The sequence below is a fragment of the Bombus impatiens genome, unplaced genomic scaffold (genome assembly GCF_000188095.3).
Source record: "Bombus impatiens unplaced genomic scaffold, BIMP_2.2 scf_1553, whole genome shotgun sequence".
Lineage (NCBI taxonomy): Eukaryota > Metazoa > Arthropoda > Insecta > Hymenoptera > Apidae > Bombus > Bombus impatiens.
The window spans coordinates 334,656-354,838 of record NT_177972.1 but is presented as its reverse complement, the minus strand read 5'-3'; the positions used below and the strand labels follow the sequence as shown (position 1 = coordinate 354,838).

General features: G+C 32.7%; 1 protein-coding gene across 1 annotated transcript in view; it reads left to right on the top strand.

The window, feature by feature from the left end:
- The window catches only part of LOC100747906 (serine/threonine-protein kinase mig-15), a gene marked incomplete at its 5' end in the record, with an annotated part of 41,819 nt that extends 22,018 nt beyond the window's left edge, over window positions 1-19,801 (top strand). Inside the window, 7 exons of the mRNA XM_024371730.2 lie at window positions 1-260; window positions 8,404-8,556; window positions 14,966-15,179; window positions 15,296-15,516; window positions 15,636-15,953; window positions 16,037-16,336; window positions 16,463-19,801. Coding sequence (XP_024227498.2) covers window positions 1-260; window positions 8,404-8,556; window positions 14,966-15,179; window positions 15,296-15,516; window positions 15,636-15,953; window positions 16,037-16,336; window positions 16,463-16,546 — 1,550 coding nt within the window. The remainder of the gene's footprint in view (window positions 261-8,403; window positions 8,557-14,965; window positions 15,180-15,295; window positions 15,517-15,635; window positions 15,954-16,036; window positions 16,337-16,462) is intronic.
- Between the last annotated feature and the right edge of the window lie 382 nt (window positions 19,802-20,183).

Genomic DNA, 20,183 nt, shown 5'->3' with positions numbered 1-20,183 from the left:
CCGGCGAGCCGGTTCTTACGGACTTTTCGTTCGGTCGTGACGGTCTTCAGAGGCCTAGAAGGGAAAAAACTGAGAGCGAAATCGTTTTCGGTAGTAGACACGAGGCCAGAAGGTTCGACTTTGGACGTGATAAAGACGACACTACGAGAAGACGCAGTTGTAGACCATCAGATGCTGTTTCTGTCAGCGTTGACGAAGCAGGAACTATTAAATCTACGGCCAGTACAACGGCTAGCGAGTACAGCCCCATTGTCACCCAGGTCAGTCCCCCCTATCAGCCCTGCCTGTGTGCTTGCCTGAAAAATATATACCTATTGCATTACCTTTATCTCTACCTTCGATTTCTCTACCATCGTGTCAATTTCGATACCCTGATTCTTATAAAAATCCACTCTCCTGACAAATGCCTCTCGATAAATAAATCGTAATATCTTATCCTAACTTGATCTTGAAACTGGTCGAGTCGCAAACTTATCTCGTTAAATTATTCGATCCGAGTACCTACATTTTCTCATTTCGAAATCGCTTAACGTAATTCTTCGCCATTACATTATTTTGCTTGACAAAATGCAAATTCCTTTGACACATCAATTTTTTTCAAATACAATCAACTTAACCAGCAACTTAATATTAATATAAGCTAACCGTTCGAATTGTACAATGTATTTCATCACTTGTATCTTACTTTCTGATGTCACATCGATAGGCATATTTTGTCATTGAACCTTTACACGTTCGTTCTTCCAACATTTAACGGCATACAAAAATCAACATAGAAAGCTAGTCAGCTACGCTCGAATTTTAGGCGCATTTCCCCCCGTTACCTTCCTTCTTTTTATTTCTTCAGATTTACAAACATGAGTAGGATACATAACTATTAGCGCTATGAGTATTCTGTTATCAACAATTACTATTATCCTATACTATCTTACTAGATTATTCATTCAGACAAGGTCGCACAAAGCTTCATAGAGGAACGTTAGAACTTTAATAACGTATACCTGGTATAATGAAATTAACAGTATATCATTTCACGTTACTAATAGTATTTTAAGATTGTTATCTTGTAACCTAGGAAAGGGAACATTTTCACCTTATTAACGAAACTTCTTTTTCTCGCTTCTCATTCTGTTTCTCGTGCTTAACGATGTTTTCTCATATTACAGTATCTGTCGAGTAGTATTAAAACGACGCATTAATCATTCTCAGACATTTTTTTTTGATCGATCTCAATCTCATCACTTCTACGGTGTACTTTGATGTTTAGCCCATTGCTATATAATTTGCATCTTATTGAACAAACTCGTCTTCAAACTTTGTAAGATCAGTGCAAAGCCAACGATGCGACGATTTCAGTTTATCTTGTTCAATTTCCAAATCATACGATAAATTCCTCGTAGAACGTTGACAATTTTTTTTTGGACGATTAATTTGTACATTTATACATATATATATGATTAGAATCGATGATTATATGAATTACACAGGAACTAATGCTTTTTAATGATTAAATCGCACACCTAGTGCGTATTGTGTAGTCGGATATGTCTTGAATCTTTTCTGGTGTGAATTATAAATTTCATTTTAAGATCTTGCGATAATATACGATTGAACCAAATGTGCATTGATTAGTATTATTCTTAGCAATTCTGAGCAAATTCCGACAACTCAATAAATCATAACTTTAATTTAAAAGAGATACTTAAATCTAAAAAAAATTCTGTCTACAACTCGAGAGTCTGGCAAATTCACCGCGACAGAATTACACTTTCTGATACACAGGGTGTGACATAAAGGTTGAGACAAAAGTGATACTACGTATTACTGGGGTCAAATGGATGAATAGAGTTCGTATAAATTTGCGTCTGAAAATGATTTATCGAAGAATTCTAAGCGCTTAGAAATTTTTATTAATTGCTTTGGTACTTTTCTTATCTATTTTATCACATTGATACGTAGTGTAAGTTTTGCCCCATTCTTCTCGGACACCCTGTACATAGATGTTACTTTCTTAGTAGCAAAGGGTTAAATCGCATAGAAATTCTTAGTTTTGTTATCATCTTAAAGGTACTTGTATGGCTATTGCCGTCGTTATTACTATTACCATCATGCATATTACTAACAGTATATGTATTGCTACAATTATTGTGTAATAATAACAATATTACTTACGCTCACACCCTACTATAGCAATATGGATATAAGTTAGTATCTCTGAGTTTTATCACGAGCTATAAGAGAATAAAAAGTAACTTGGTTTCTATTGTAATTTACATCTACTAAAATGTACGAAATATTTCTATTAACGAATAACATCTATTTTTCTTTATTTTACTAATATCATCCTATATGGCTTGTTAATGTTTTTTACCTTTCACGTCCAATTGTAAAAGTGATTAATGATGGAGGATAAGATTAACGATAACAATTACCGAAACTATGTAATGTTTCACTAACTTCATTGTGAAAATTGTTAGAAACATTGTTGACTATTGTGCACCTTTGAGAAATAGTGTCGAAATTTTACGTGAAAGAACTTCAGTTTTTTATGTCCCCGTGTTAAGTCCAGTGTATAGTACGTATATTACTTCTTCCGATGAATAAAACTTTATCCGTATAAACAAAAGGATTCCTTAAAATTGTAACATTTCTTAAAACGAATCCGCCAATTTCTTCTACACGTTGTTAAAGTAAATGATAAAATGGAGATGAGAGAAGTGGGAAAGAAACAAAGAGAGGAGAAGGAGAAGGAGGGAGTGAAAGAGAAGATCAGGAAATATTTTTTGGATTGAAGTTAGTGAAACTGCATGTACATATGCATTTTTCCTAATAAAAATGATTAAGCTTGTCGTGTAAAAAGATATTTCCTATCAGAATATTATTTTGAATAACAAAAATCGTTGTAAATAACATTGCTTATCGGTTTCAACGAACATCAGAGTCGATCATTGGCCATAGAAACACGTAAAAATAATCGCTTTCATTTTCAGGAATCCTAATATCCAACAAATACGAATACAGTGCGCTATTTCTAGTACCATATTTATTATCCACTAACATTACTGCCATCGATATCATCATCGTTAGCATCACTATCGCCACTGCTACTATCGCTCCGTTTCTTTTGGAACTAATCCTTTCCTTCCTTTCGAATGATCTACGATACTTAATATGGAGAAAATACGAGAAACCCTATCGCTCTACAACGATATTTATCGTTATTTCAAATTCCGTACCTGAGACAGGAGGATTAACCGCATGGAATTTCTTTGAGGACGTTCGTCTTGTTTCTACGTTACATCACCGTGTGAAGGGAAAAACTGCTAGCGTTGCTACGATCATCGCAGCGAAACATCGCGGGATTCAGAAAAAGAGCAGTTCAAAATTTGTGAAAGTGTGTCTTACGTACGTCATTTTCGTTAAGTTCACGTTACGCATATTTACTACACAGGTTCCACGTTGATTTCATCACGTTTCTTTCTTCTTCTTCTTCGTCTCTATTTACTTTGATTTTCCGTTTCCTTTTTTTTTTAAAGTTAAGAGGAAGACATCGTCGTTTCCACAGGAGCGAATCGTTAGGAAACAAAATGTTTCTTGCACTTTTGCAACATTCTCGTTTCGTATAAATATAGACCATAATTGTCGCAGTAGATATTAAATCCGATCGTAAAAAAAGAAACTTTTACGTAAGAATTATTGCGATGTAGAAGTGATCAGCAACGAAAATAGCAACGAACGTTAACTTCCAAGCTGATAATTAAATCGAATTTCACGCATATGCTTTCATTTGTATAGAATCAATCGCTAGCTTTCTCGGTGTATAAGCGTGCATTCTAATCGATTGTAGTATTTGCTTTAGAAGAATCTATAGGATCTTTCGAATCGATAACTACTTAATTTGATAATAAACATATCAGTTATATTATTTAATCTAAAAAAAAATATCATAAATTTAAAAAGAAATATTTTAATATTATATTTATATATAGATATAGATATAATGTCTTACAAAAAGTTATAATTTTACGATGATAATAGCGATCAAGTGTTATTTTATTACTTTCTTGCATGTCTGTTTCTGGTTAATCGATTCAAATTTTCAAGCGATTCATGTCCTTCGTTCTTCATTTATTTGACAATGTTATCATAAGACACCGATCACTCAAAGCTGTATACGTGTAATGCACGTTTATTCACGTTCCTGTCGATTAAAAGAAGTTCTAAACAAGAAGACAGGGTAATATTAATTGTTACATCGATACTATCGTATGAAAGTTATTCGACTTATATCGTAGGAAAAAAAGGGGGATGGGATAATTTGATGAGATAGAATCATTAATCCAGTGCTGTCCATGGACGAGATTCGTTACACAGCTTTCTTCTTCTCTGCTAACTTTACCTCTACAGATATTTATTTATGATTGATAAGTACGAATAAAAACGGTTAATGGATACATCATTTTTTATTAAATTTGCTTCAACAAACCGAGCGATTATGCTATGCCGAGGATGAGAGAGACAAAGCAGCAGCCTCTAGCACCCGGGTCAGATTAATTTTGAGGGCTCAATAAATGATTGATCAACGGAAATTCGAATTTTTATATTTTTTGTGGATCCCATGTTAAATCGTTATTGTCATTGTTGAGATTCTGCTAACAGAAAAGAATCCAACTACGATCTTGTTCGGGATTTATTACGTTACATGTAAGACGAAAATATTATCGTTATATTTTTTCTTTTACTTTATTGATAACCGAATGAGTTTGTATTCGGACACATTTTGATTGGAAAAACTCTCAACAACGTAGCGGTAGCTTCCTGAAGATCTAATAAAAAATATAATAAACGTAAATTTTCATTATCAACTAATGGGTACTCAAAATTTAGCTCTTTCAGTCGCACCATACTGGAAGAACATTCACTCGGAGAGGAGGATGGTAAAAAAATGGCAAATTTGTACCCTTTAAAAATTGTAAAATTCCAATAAAACATCATTCTATAAGTGCAAACGTATAAAAGTACAGTGATTTATGGCAAACGTGATGGAAAAATTGTAAAAAATGTAGATGAAGTCGACGATGCCACGAAATACATTAAATACATTCCATCTCGTTTCAGGCCCGTAGTACGATGATCGGACCAAACGTAAACATTACGGGCATAGCCCGTAGTGGATGATCGGGCCAAATATAACACATAATATAATATACAGGGTGGTTAGTAACTGGTGGTACAAGCGGAAAGGGGGTGATTCTACGCGAAAAAAGAAGTCGAAAATATAGAATAAAAAATATTTTTTTTTAATTTTATTTGTTTTCTTTTTTAAATTTTTCCATCGGGACAACGATCTACAGTGAGATCCGTTATAACGTACCGCACGCGTACCGAGCGAAAATTCAAAGTCGATTTTCTCGAAAATAAAATCTCAAACGAAAAATTTTTATTCTATATTTTCGACTTCTTTTTTCGCGTAGAATCACCCCCTTTCCGCTTGTACCACCAGTTACTAACCACCCTGTATATTATATTATGTGTTATATTTGGCCCGATCATCCACTACGGGCTATGCCCGTAATGTTTACGTTTGGTCCGATCATCGTACTACGGGCTGTGCCCGTAGTTGTAACTTAAGGGGTTAAGTTATAGCGTAATTGGAAACAGATTTCATGAAAGATTCACATAGTAATATCATATCTCAATTTCTTGTTTCTATTAATCAAAAATTTGAGTAATACGTTTTTATATTCTACATATTATATAAATATTTATCGACTTTCCTTTACAAAACAGCGTTTGAACTTTTTTTTGTATTATTTTATTCATATAATTTTAAAAATATATTTTCTATTCATATAAAGATTCTGATCGTTTTAAGCCAGAAAGTTCCAATTCGCCTCTCAGAGCACCGTGAACTTCGTCTACATCTTTTACAACTTGCCCGTCACATTTGTCACGAATAATTGTACTTTTACGATAACACAGAATTTAGGACTTGTAAAATTCTAGATCCTAGAAACGATACAAATTTCTCCATCCTTTTCACCATCCTTTATCGTGTTTTCTCACTTAACGCATCTAACACACGCTACGTCTTCTCTGAACGACGAGACATTTGCTTCGGTTAACACCAAATGTGACGAATAAAGTAGCACTTGGTTGTTCCAAAGGAGGCGTACGTATTTGAAATTCCACGTACGAAACTCGTACTTACGTTGGATACGCGACAAGCGTTTTCACGTCTCTCGTACGTAAATTAAAGGCAGTGATGGGAATGTTGGTTTGCTCGCGAGTAAAGCTTGGACAGCACTGCGTTAGTCGTCAATGTGGATTGTATACGTAATGTGTGTTCTTGGTTAACAGTGTTTTTATAATTATTTTGAGAATTGTAGAATTGTACGTGAAGATAAATTGAAAGGAAGAGAAAAGCCACTTAGAAGATACAGAAAGGGAAATACTGCTGACGAAAAGATATTTTAAGAGATGGAGTGCTGTTGTATGCGTGTGTGCGTGCGTGTGTGTGCGTATGCGTATAATTCGCGCGCATTTGTATGTTACACGTCACATGCATAAATGTCAGCTTGCAAACATTTTTGTGGTAGCACTGTTACGAATCATGATTGAGACTTATTGTCTTGCATGATGCTTTTCATTTTATTTGATGTATGCGTTGTATGTTTGTAACGCTATGTCCCAGTATACGCCAAGCATGCTCTGTTTTTCATTTTATGTGTTTCTTGGGCATGGTATGAATTGTGTTTTTATTACTGTTACTCGTAAAATCAACGTACAACGAAGGAAATCGACAATTTTGACGCTTCCGCTAGAAACTGATTCTTCAAAATAGCATTGTCTGTCATGTTGCGATAAAAATCCATCGATACGATAAAAGTATCTTTAATTTTTACTTGTGCTTAATAGTCGCACCTAACGATCCAACCACATATCACACGTGTAATTGATTTCAGATATTTCTTATTATAATCTTTATTGGTCTTATCGATAAGCGTTGAAATGTGATTTCTTTTTTTTTTATAAGCATCAACAACAAATAAACGTACGAACGCTACGTACGTTCTCAAACTGTTTATTGTTAATTTTGAAACAAACTTTTAGTCATCGTTCGTGTCAAAACTGGAACAAATACATCTTTTACGATTAAGTTATTCGTATCATTTACGAAACGATTTGTTCGTATTTTAGTACGTAACTGTGTTGTCGGATTATAGTAGTGTCATTTTATTGTTTGTATCCTGTCGCACAATAAAGTGTATACGGTGACAGTAAAATGTGTAGTATTTTAAGAGATGTGTATTGCGTTATAAATACTTAACATAAAATAATTAAAATATGAATGCAATCATTATAAACGCGAGTATCTATAGAAACCAATGTACAATACGATAATTTCGTGCCAAGATGTTGTATTTCATCCTATTGCACGCTTTTGCTAATGTTACGAATATAAAAGCGATCCTGAGATTGCTTATCCCCTGCTTCCGTCATTACTTTAGAAAGTGTGTATTGTTATATGTTTTTTTTCTTTTTAATGCAGTAGACGAGTGAACCAAATGTTTATTATTTATTTTTGTCAACTTTCTATGCACGAACCCGGTTTACTTACGTTTCGCGCAATATTTTACATTTAATTGTAACAAGTACTTTCTCGTCAATCGAATATATAAAAATCAAATACCAAATATATTTTTATTGTTGTAGACTTGTCGTCGATGCATTAGCGATTTTAAATTAATAACGATTATACTTAGTATTTACTTTCTCTGTTGCTTCCTCGCGCACTTATTCATTTTTTTTTTTTTTAAACAATTGCGTTTCACGTGTTTTGCTTGTCTTTTCTTCTCTTCTTCGATCCTTGTAAAATCATTATCCATAATTTCATTGTTTTCCCTTCCTTTTCGTTCTGCATTCTTCTTCGCCTCTTACAATTTTTCAATTCGATCTTTGACATTCACTTATTTCATTGCAATTTGCTTGATCGTCTTAAAACCTGAATTTCAAGTAAATACGTGTATTTTTTTGCGCAACAACAGAACCAAACTGTTGACGTTTATCGTAGACGAAACGTAATTCGTATTGTAGGTGAGAGAAAAGAAAGAAAACGAAGACAATCGTTGCGTCCATTTCGTTATCAAGTTGTATGTATAGATCGCTACAATCAATTACACGTCTTTTTATATCGAAACACACGAATACATATTCTTACGTATCGGTAAGATTTAATCTATCGATCGAGATGAAGATCTCCAGCTTGCTCGAAGATTATCGTTCAAAAAGAAATTCAGGTCTTAAATCTTGAGCAGATTTTATCGTTGTTCTTTTATTTAGATTTTTTCCTATTATATTAATAGCGACGACCGATTGAAGTATTAATCGATATTTTTATAGAATCGGGAAAGTGGTGATCGTTCGAGAGGCGGAGGAAGTGGCGGTGATTTTCAGAGGTCGGATTCATCACCCGGATCACGGCCCAGTTCCGTCTTGCCGGATCTTCTTACCTCGTCACCAGGTCAACGACAGGATAAGACAACAAGTGAAGAGGTTAGATATATACATATTTACACACATATATAATTGCATTTCTTTCTATTACCTCATCTTCTCCATATATGTAACCGCGAATGTGTCAATTTCCACGCATTCAGATTCGTCTCACATGTTTGATGCTATGTGGGAATCATTATTGTCCATGACCGCTGATTTTGTGTTATTCTTATAGTGTATGTAACTCGCGTATCGTAAGCCTATTGTACGCATTTCAAAGATTACAGATATAGCCGCTATATTAAAAAAAAGGGAAAATAGATTTAAAAAATTAAAAAAAAGGCTGGTATTTTTAGATATAAAAAAGCGATGACATACGAGCGTTTCAAATGCAAAGAATTCAGATCGTACTTGAAAATCTAATCTTCTTCTTAGGACAGTTTCGTAATAGTTGCACCCTGTGGTCGACCAATTATGTTTTCTCTTTCTTTCGCTTTGCTTCGATGCACTTCTTTTATTTTAACAACAAATGTGAAAGAAATAAGTTAAAATTGTTGCTTTTTTTTAAAATCATAGTAGTCATTGATAATGAGCTTAATATTTGAATCATAGTATTTTTTTCTTCTTTTTATATAATTTTAGGCAAAGTATATTTTTAAATTGCATCCTTTGATAGAATTCGAGTAGTTATAGGAGAAGGGTCCAATGAAAATTTAATCTTCAATTTCTCGAAATATGTGACGTGTTTTCACGATACAGCCAATTCTGTTTTTATACGATTTTCTTTTACGCAATTTTGATTCTACACAGTTTAAAAAATATTAAATCTTTTTGTTACACGATTTAATATGATTTAATGCAATTCACATCGTATCCTGTACAAAAAAAGAAAGGATCATTTGACGTTAATCTTTTTTGCTCGAAGCTTTTTTCATATTTTTTTTTGTAGATTCCTATTCCAATTTTATTTTACATATCTATTGAAATTTAACTGCTAACTGGCTACTGCTTAGTTATTTATTTTTTGTTCAAGTCCCACTTTATGGAAAAGTCATATAAAACGTATTTCGAAATTGAGTGGTGACGTCGAGTTTCGGTAATTCCAAAATTAAGAAAACTTAATTAATAAACGTTATTAATTAATAAACGTATGTCGATTCAGATCCTCAGATTCAGAGTGTATTAAGTCCACTTAAAGAAAAGAAAGAGAACAATGATTTTTATATCTTTGCTCTATCAAATTTTCTACTCTATCCAATGGCAAAACCACTTTCATTCCAAATCGTTTAGTTCTTAATATAACAATCTAAAAATGATACTAAATCTTGTGTATCTTGTTACAAGGTTTTTGCAACATCGATTTACTCTCCTTTAGGATACTTTCAGACGATCAATAATATCGTCAATATTTCAAGATTTTCTACGAAAATGCGGTTTGTCAATAAATATTGACACTATACATTGACCCCTTTAGTTGAGAAGCTGGAAATATTGTCAATATACACAGAATGAATATGAAGTTTGAAAAATGTGACTTAATACACTGCAGTTCTGAGGCCCAGAAACGTAAGTCATATTCTTTGTCCTTTTGTATTCTTGAATTAGTGATATGTCACTTCCTTTATATGAAAAATAATTTACTTTGTCTATATGTGTTCATGCGTATATAACTATCTTCATAAGTTTCTAAAATAAAAAATATATTCAAATAGATAAGGATGATTTGAAGATTTAATTAAAGATTTTGGTACAGTCTGTTGAAAAAAATATATTGTTTGTTTTCATATCGCTGATTTTTTTGAGTATGAAACAAAGTTTCTTTTTTCTTTCACGTGCACTGTATCTTTTTTTTTACATGACTTCTTTTGTATAGTTTCTCTTTTTTTAACAATATCCTACCGTGTAAAAACAGAATTTTCTGTATAAGCCATAAGTGTAAGCCATAGTAAATGTACAATATTCTGTATTTTGCTAATGTGTACTTTTAACCAAAATTTGATTTCATTTCAATCCAAACGTAGGTTAGATGTAGTGCAACATAGTTTTATTCATTTGAACGTAGCTGGTTCTATTTGAAATTCTCCAGAGATTTAAATTGTTAGTAATGTCATTTAATTTTTAACTAGTGTCGCTAACTTTATGAGACTAAATATTTGCAACAATATTGTTTAACATATCTAAACACAAGAAACGATAAGTCGTTCTTGCAGCAAGGAAACTCACAATAATCGCAGAATAATTATTTATTATCCTTGGTGAGCTAAATCACTCAGTTTTTTGTATTTAAAGAAAATAGTATTTGATTTAACGTAGTAAAGTTTAACGTAACGTCTCGAGCGTAAATCGTTAATGTCGAAATATAGATGTGATATGCTGAAAATATTGTGGAAATAATTTTCAGTGTTAATGTTACAACTTTTACGTTTTCAATGGTTTGGAATTTATTAATAGTAGGAGAATCTTGTTTAAATGTAAAATATAACGCGCTTTAAAGAATATATTTTGTTTTTAATTACACTTTAAAAGTAGTAATATTGTCGCATAATCTAAATTTTAAAGAAACGTTGAAATTTTTCATTACAAATATGTGATTATTTCTATGAAAGTTTGCGCTTATAAATTATAGACAAAAGTAAGAGATACCTTATCATGATTAAAATATATAAAGTATGCTTGTCAAAATTTTCACACATTTTATCCAAGATACAATTTTTCTATAAATACGTACACCGTGTAATAAATACCATAAACATTATAGTTTTGTGTTCCTTTGAACAGTTACAACACTTGCTTTATGTGATTTGTTCTTGTTATTTTCTATTTATATCTTTCATTGTAGTTTCAAATCAACACGTTGGAAACATATAAAAATGATCTATTTTTGAAACATTATGTATTACGCTATTTCTTTTCTTTTCTTTTTTTGTTTTCTTTGGTAGTACTACGTATTAATGAAAATATTTTAGTATGCTGTTTTTCTGCGAGTTACGTCCCGTATATGTGCTTATTTATATACATATGTATGCGTAGAATCATCGAATAGCTGCGTATTAGCGTGAATGCATGGTGGTAAAATTCTACGTGAACTGCCATGCCATGGACGAGAGAGATCTGAAATATCTTGACAAATATGTTGTACACATAAGAGAGCTTTCCTGCTATGTCTTCGAGTGTTAGTAACGAATAATTCTGTATGTGTATACACGTTAAAGACGCTTCTATGAAATTGGCATGCGTGGATTGTAAAAATCGTTCTTCAAGGTGGAAATGCAGGAGAAACTGAACTGATTTTCTAAAAAGCGACTGTGCGTCCGCGAGAACAACAAATTGAGCAAGATTTCCCCTAACAACAATATTACATACGACTGCTGTTAACAAAGCACATTGAATCGAGGTATTTTATTATCTTGACATGGAATTAGTACATAGGCAATTCTTTATAATAAGGAGAAATATTGTTTTGAAATATCTTTTAATTAATAGCGGTAGTTTCCATCCGAAAATTATTTCCACAATTTCCTAAACGCGATTTTTCGTAGCTCGCGCAGAAAATATCATTTTTCTCTCAATTAACGAAAGAAGTTCAATTTGGTTAATTTCGGGGCAAATGTTAGTTACGTTGTAAACAGAAACATTTATCAGGTGTAATAATAGCTGGAAAAGTATCGGAACTATGGAAAATCCTCAATTACTATAAAAAATATTCTTAACTAAACCTTGTAATTGTAAAAAGTTACTAAATTACAAATCATTACTTTTAAATATCAATAATTACAAACGAACAAATGATAGAGAAGTAGAAATTAATATAGTTTCTTCAAAACATATAACAACCACTAATAAGTGAACGATGTTTCAAAGGATCGTTGAAAGCGAAAGGCGAGACGTGAAAAATTTTTCTTTCTCACACGTTCGATTCGACATTCGATGGTAAAAATTGTATATTTATTTTACACTGACTTACGCAACATTTTTGAAGTTGATTCTTCTCTGACTTTCCGGTATAAATATCCGACTACACATTGCTAGTCAATGGACAGAATTTCTCCTTAAACTTGGCCCGCATTTGGCCAGATGATGAGATCAACTGTCACGTTCAGCGATTATTATAAAAACGGCAAAACTCGAAAATTGTCGAGATTTTAAAGGAAAGTTCCAACCAGAGATGAAAGAATTTTTCGTATGGAATTTTTGAACGCCGTTTCAAACGAGTGCGAGTGACAGATTTCTTTGTTTCAAACACATCCATAGTTTTAACGGGGATATTTCAACGAACGCATATGTAGCATTCGTACACTTAGAAAATTTGTATGGATATGTTATGTGGATTGTACGAAAGTTTTGGAAATTTGGAAATTAGTAACAGGACACAACTATTCCAATAATTTCATTAAAAAATATGAAGCTTATGAGAGAAACGTATTTATCGTTTCCATTCAGTTGCAGGATATTATCGAATCATATTCGTGCGTGACTTGGTTGCCAAGAAGGAACTTTAGCACATTTTAGGATAATTTTTTGAGTGAGTTATTAAGAAAAAGTCTATTAGAATACTTATAACAACTGTCATTACAGCACTGAATAGAAAAAAATTGTTGCTGTTAAAATTGATGCTGTTTAAATAAACGAAGATGACCTGTTCTTTTTTTTTATTAACACAACAACTATGTCGAAGTTTGTGCTAAATATCCTGTATATGTAGTGTACGAGTACTGTATTAGTACCACTGTTTAAGTACACTGATTCTGGTTGCCACGAATAAAATAGTAAGAATATAATAAAACAGGAGTTCACTTTCTCGCTCTATTTATCTATTTATGTAAACAAATTCAATTAATTTTATACTCTGTATATTTAAATGACATTGCCGACTCATAATCACACTTCGAGTCAACTGGCAAATACTCTCTATATATCAATATTGCTTTACCTTCAACGATATCTTTTAATGATTGCAAAAACCGAGGAAATATTGGAAACGTTAAAAATTTTTCACGTACGAAGTACGCGGTAGTTTTTGTTCTAGATTTGTGACAATCTTTACCAATTAATAACCGAAAAGTTACTTTCAATTGATCTTCTTTGATCATTTCAATTGATTCTCATTCTACATTTTTCTTTAATTCTTCGATTTTCTCATTTTTCTTTGGACCATGAAATTATATAGTAATTATAAATTTTGCTTTAGAAAAAGAATACGGAGATTATGTATGGTTACCTTTCCCAACACAAGCTCCGCATCTTTCATCTTTAACTTTCTCGATTTTCTTTGTTTGGATGCAACGCCGTGATCGAATTCCTAAAAGTTATACTAATTGTTCTATCTCAACGGATCGTATACGAAGAGTCGAAAGAATAAATCGCTGAAAGTAATAGAACTTTGCAAGAGTTATTGCAATAGAAATTTGCAAGGAAAAGAAAATTTGATATTGTAAGGAAGTCAGCGTACCGGATGTTATATTATTTTACATTGTCTTATTGTGCGTAAATATCTGCGCACATAGTCGCATTATGTTTGTCAGCGTGACTAATTCAGGATTCTGTTGTGTGTTTGGGACGCGTGGAAGCTCTAATCCGAAGAGCAGGACCCTTTCTACTGACCATCCCAATCCCAATACTAATTATCATGTAAGTATTCAGTCGATATTGATTTAGCTCGGTGTTGCTTCTGCCTCCTTTTGTAGGATATTTTCTTGCGCGTAAAGGACGGAAACGCAACAAAATCCTCTACTATTTTTCTTAACTCTCACCGTGCATCGTGCATGGAATGTCAATATCTTGTACACTATCTCGTTGTATTCTCAATTTGGTTTTGTGGGCCCTTTCCTAGATATCGTACGAATGAAATGATTTTCTAATTCAATTACAATCACAGCGCTTTTCTCAGCTCGTTCTCTCTCTAGCTATCACTTTCTTTCTCTCCCCACCCTCTATCTTTCTTACGTATTTGCTCATACTCCTCTTTTTTTTTATTTAGGCTTGCTACCTATTTTCCTACTTTTTTTCAACTTCTATTATTCCTTTTTACTCTGAAATTTACTTCGTGTTTCTCATTCTAGACTCCAGGATATATATGACCTAACCCTAACCTAACCCATAAAAAGTACAATACTTTCTGTTTTCTTTTCACCGTAACAATTTTTTACGTTGTACACTTGGTATTTGTAGTGTGTGAAACATGTATATTTGTTGTATGTATGTTACTCGCTTCAAATTGTTTGGGAAATCTGTATGATCTCTGTAAGTCTGATAAGTATCATCTACTTCTTTTATTGCATGTTACTACCTCATTAGGTGTACGTTTTATTGTATTTTCTACTTTTTACACCCTATCAGTTGTCGTATTTTGTCTCTTGGTTGCATCATCTCCTGTAATAACACGTGTATTTTTCTGAATGGTTTATTTTGCATTCTATCCTCTAGATCTATGTATTCCAGTTCAATTTTAAGATACTTTCTGTTGCAGTATCGGCAAGCAGTTAAATCACCACAACCACTTGCATTTCAACAGAAGCAAAGATCTTTCCTGACCTTTGGTTTCGGCGCGGGACCAGCTAGAAGAGAGTCTCACGTAAATGTTAATGTGACACCAACAAGCCACGACCTCGCGTCCGATACACCTGAAATACGTAAATACAAGAAACGTTTCAACAGTGAGATTCTGTGCGCTGCACTTTGGGGTAAATTCATTACATAAGGAATACAATATTTAAGAAACGAACGTGTTACCTTACGTTATTTTACGCAACCCTCTACGCAATCCTTATTAATTAAATCAACGTATAAATATTTGTAGGAGTAAATCTACTAATTGGCACTGAAAATGGTCTGGTGCTATTGGATAGAAGTGGTCAGGGCAAAGTATATCAGTTAATAAGTAGAAGACGGTTCCAACAGATGGAAGTTCTCGAAGGACAAAATATTTTGGTTACAATTAGCGGAAAGAAGAATCGAGTACGGGTATATTATCTTTCTTGGCTCAAAAGTAAAATCTTGCGAACCGATGGACACAGTGATGTAAGTCGCTTTTTTGTTTGTCGATTGATTTCGTTGATCGATGATTGATTTAATATGTATCAACGATACATACACATGGAAATATGTTTAATATGCTCAGACTTTTTTTCATATTACAGCAAGTTGAACGACGCAATGGTTGGATTAACGTTGGCGATCTTCAAGGTGCGGTACATTTCAAGATAGTAAAATACGAGAGAATAAAGTTTCTTGTCATCGCACTGAAAGACTCCATAGAAATTTACGCTTGGGCACCTAAACCTTATCACAAATTCATGGCTTTTAAATCATTCGGTGAATTAGCGCATAGACCACTACTTGTCGATCTTACCATAGAAGAGGGTACAAGGTTGAAAGTTATTTACGGCAGTGCTGATGGTTTTCATGCCGTTGATTTAGACTCAGCAACGGTCTATGATATTTATCTGCCAAAACACGTGAGAGAATACTTATAATATGACTTAAAAATAGTCAATGCTTCTTCCTGTATTTACATTAAGACGTTTGTTATCGATTGCAGACTCAGGGCCCCATTTGTCCACATTGTATTGTGGCATTACCAAACAGTAACGGCATGCAGTTACTGTTATGTTATGATAATGAAGGTGTATATGTAAACACTTATGGTAGACTTTCCAAGACCATGGTTCTACAATGGGGAGAAATGCCCACTAGTGTTGCATATATTGGTACAGGACAAATTATGGGCTGGGGCAACAAAGCTATTGAGATTAGAAGCGTAGAAAGTGGACACCTCGATGGTGTGTTCATGCACAAGAAAGCTCAACGGCTCAAGTTCCTTTGCGAGCGTAATGATAAGGTATGTGCATGTATATACATATTAAAAAATATATTATTATGATAGTAATAATGAAAACATACGTATTATAATTAAACTGCCTTTATTTTCTATAGCGTAGTTTCACCTTGTGTTTGTTTATTTTAGGTATTTTTCTCGTCAGCTAAAGGTGGAAGTGCGTGCCAGATCTACTTCATGACATTAAATAAACCTGGCATGGCTAACTGGTGATCCCGAATAAGGCCAAATCTGGCCCTCAAATTATCTTTACGAATAAGGACACAAAACCTTTCTCGTGTATCGAGATACGTATCATCGCCATTCATGTTAATTCATTCTTCACTGCCAGGATTTAAAGCCATGGAAAGCAGACAATGTTATTATTGGAGTCAACAACATTGTCATTATTTTCAGTCTTACTACAATTGTCATTATTATCATTATCATCGTCGACGTCGTCTTCGTCGTCGTCTTCTGCGCTATCATCGACGTCGTCGTCGTCGTCGTCGACGACGTCATCATTGTTATCGTCATCGTCAACGCCACCACCATCATTATTACCATCATCATCATCATCACCTCCACCATAACTACTATCATTTTTATCCACATGACCATTATAACCTATATCGATATGTTTGCTCGAGTAATTGCACGTTAATAGAAAAACACCAAATGTTCAATGAAATATCTCAACAATGTCTTCGATTGTTCTTGCAAAGTATACAAGGGACTTGTATAAAAATATCACTTCATAAAAATATTTCTGTGCTTTTTTAACCGTTCATCTTACGTGATGCAACTTAGCATATGACAGAAGAAATGTTCCTTCTTTACCGTAATATTCCTCTTGATAGAGAAAAGTAAATAAGAAAAAAAGCTATCATATATGCACAAAACTTTATTCTACTTCATAATAATTAATTTATCGTGTTACTAATTGCTAAATATATTTCTTATACATGAAAGAATCCTTTGCATGAATTATAATTTCGAAATAACAAATAACAAGAAAGAACGATTTAAGACAAGTCGAATTTTTAATTTGAAATAATTTTAAAAACGAACTCGATACGTTATTAGTGACTCGTAACAGGAGTTATATCGTACTTCTCTAAGAGCAAAAGAACTGTGCAATATCAATGCTTTGGTTTGTATGGACGAAGAGATTTTCCGTAATGAGTTTGTAACAAGCGGCTGAACTTTTCTATGATAATAAGAGAAATATGAACTATTTCGATAGCTGTAAGTGCAAATACGCGAGCAAAATGCAGTGTGAATGGATTTTTGCGATTTACATTTCGAGGAAGAAAGAGTATAGAGAGAACGCGCGCGCGCAAGAGTGAAAGTTGGAGCGATATAACGAATGCGAAGGAATGTATGTAACGTATGTTTTTAAAGTAATTTTTTATTGAATTTATTTCCTTTCCATTCATAAAGATTATTATAATTGACGTACTATTAACTTTTTTTTCTGGAAAGATTGCTCTCATGATATACACATATGTAATCAACATATATGTATCATTACATCAAGCTTATGTTAGAATAACCTAAGTGGAAGAACGACATTGTTTTTAACAGTAAAATAATGGAAGAATAGCGATGGTCTAAAATGTTATAACTAAAATTAGGAATAAGGGAGATAATACTAATGTTATTAACTGTATAGTTTGTAGTAATCGAAGGACTCATATGTTCTACTTCTGCAATTTAAAATAATGACGATGACGATGATAATACGACGATATAATATGTGGCGTTGGATAAATTGCATTTTTTACAAGTAATAGATTTATGTTAGCAGTTTTTGAGACGTAAAGTGATAAGGTGCAAAGAAAACATTTTTTTTCTGTTTCATTATTTTTTCTAAGATTTACTAATATACTTCTTACGTTTAACTTGCACCCTCCTCTTTGCGAAAGGTATTCGCTTGGATATGGTCGTGTGTTATTTACTTCTAGCAAATAATACAAGCAATCAAGGAAACGCGTTCAATATTCGAATAAAGGACAATTTATATTATATTATATATGATAAGACGTCATGCATAGAAAAATGGTAATTTCCTTTTCTTACCACTTACTCGCTCAATATTATACGAATTAACGAATATTATTCATCCGCAAATTCATAATTTCAAAAGTAGAAGTATTCATGACGACGATCTTATTGATCAAACTGAATTATAATGTTGTACCTTGAAATTGTGACTTTTGTAATTAAGAAACAAATTAAAACACGACGCACGTACATATATCGCAAGTGCGTCCTACCATTCAGACTGAAGTTTTATACGGAACTTTCTGCTAGAAATAATTTTAGTTTGAATAGTTCTATGTGTAATTTACTTACATCGGGCTTGCCTTTTTAAATACTTTTGACTTTGTATCAAATGTAAATTGGAATAAGAATGGTTATGCATTTCATCTTTTCTTTTATATAATTGCAGTTTTTTTATGTCGTTTCTGATTGAATTTCGATTTATACCGTATATTGTGTACAAAGTTTATTACACATAAGCTTTCCTCTTAATCGTTGAGTAATATTGGAATTGTAAGTCAGTAATTATAAAGTTGATTTCGTTTTTATTACTATTAAATATCGGGCATATTTTGCTTAATGTATCATTGTAACTGAAAAATAAAAAGTCTACGGCAATAATATATCAATAAGGGCGAGATTCGAATTTCGAAAAAAAAAAGAGAAAAGAAAGAAAAAAAGATACGTAATGTACACTCATTTATTTATTTGTATGTAAATAAATATATGACGTGGTATATGATAAATAAATAATACGTCATACTTATTTATTTGAATGCGTTTCAACATTTTTTTACGATGTTCTTGAAATATGATGGTTAATTTTTAAGAAGCTTTATTTTTAATATTTTGGACATCGGAAACACTGGAAAACGCATTCGTAGTAAGTAGATGCAAAGAGGAGGACGTTTAGCTAGTGCAACGAAAGACTGTTTTCTGGTGGAGAAAAAGTGTTTCTATTACGCTGGGATGGAAGGAAAGGAACAGGGAGTGATTAATCGATTGCGCGCGCGGAGTGTATGCGAGTAAGAGAGAAATAGAATTTTTAGCGAATGCTATACGTATGGACGGTCATTTACAAATAATAGGGATTCCAATATTATTATAACGATAATATTGCTACGTTAAACAGATTCATGAATTAATTTCGTGCAAGAATTCCTCTATCACTTTCGGTTCCTTTGGTTAATACTACGTTCCATCCATTTACTTTTACTTTATCATCTTGCACATTGTTTCCCAAAGATGGTAGTGATGATTTTTAAAAAATACTATAATAATTATTATTTCTATAGTTTATAATTGCATTATTGTTGCGATTATTCTATCTATCCGTACGCCATTATGACCATCACCATGCGGTATATTATGATTACAATGATTAAAATTACTACTATTATTACTATTAGTGAAGTCAAATATACGGACAATTTGTAATTGATACGACAGCAGTTTTTCATATATCCTATATATGTACATATCATATATATATAGGATATTATTATATCCCATATAGCCGCTTATAATAAGAATAGCTTATGACTTTTCAATTTTATAGTAACACAAAAACAACCAATTGCAATCATTAATCTCGAACAAATGGAAACCATTTATCAATGGAATAAAAAAGACTATAGACAGAAGGCAGGAAAAAAACAATGGGAAAATAAATTGATAAGTATGACATAGATACAGCATCTACAAATTTTGTTTCTCTATAATTTTTTAATTCTAATATATTGGCCTCTTCGAGTCTCATATATGTTTGTTTTAAAAAATATACCATAATTATTAAAGCATTATGCGGCAAGAAATTTTGTATGTT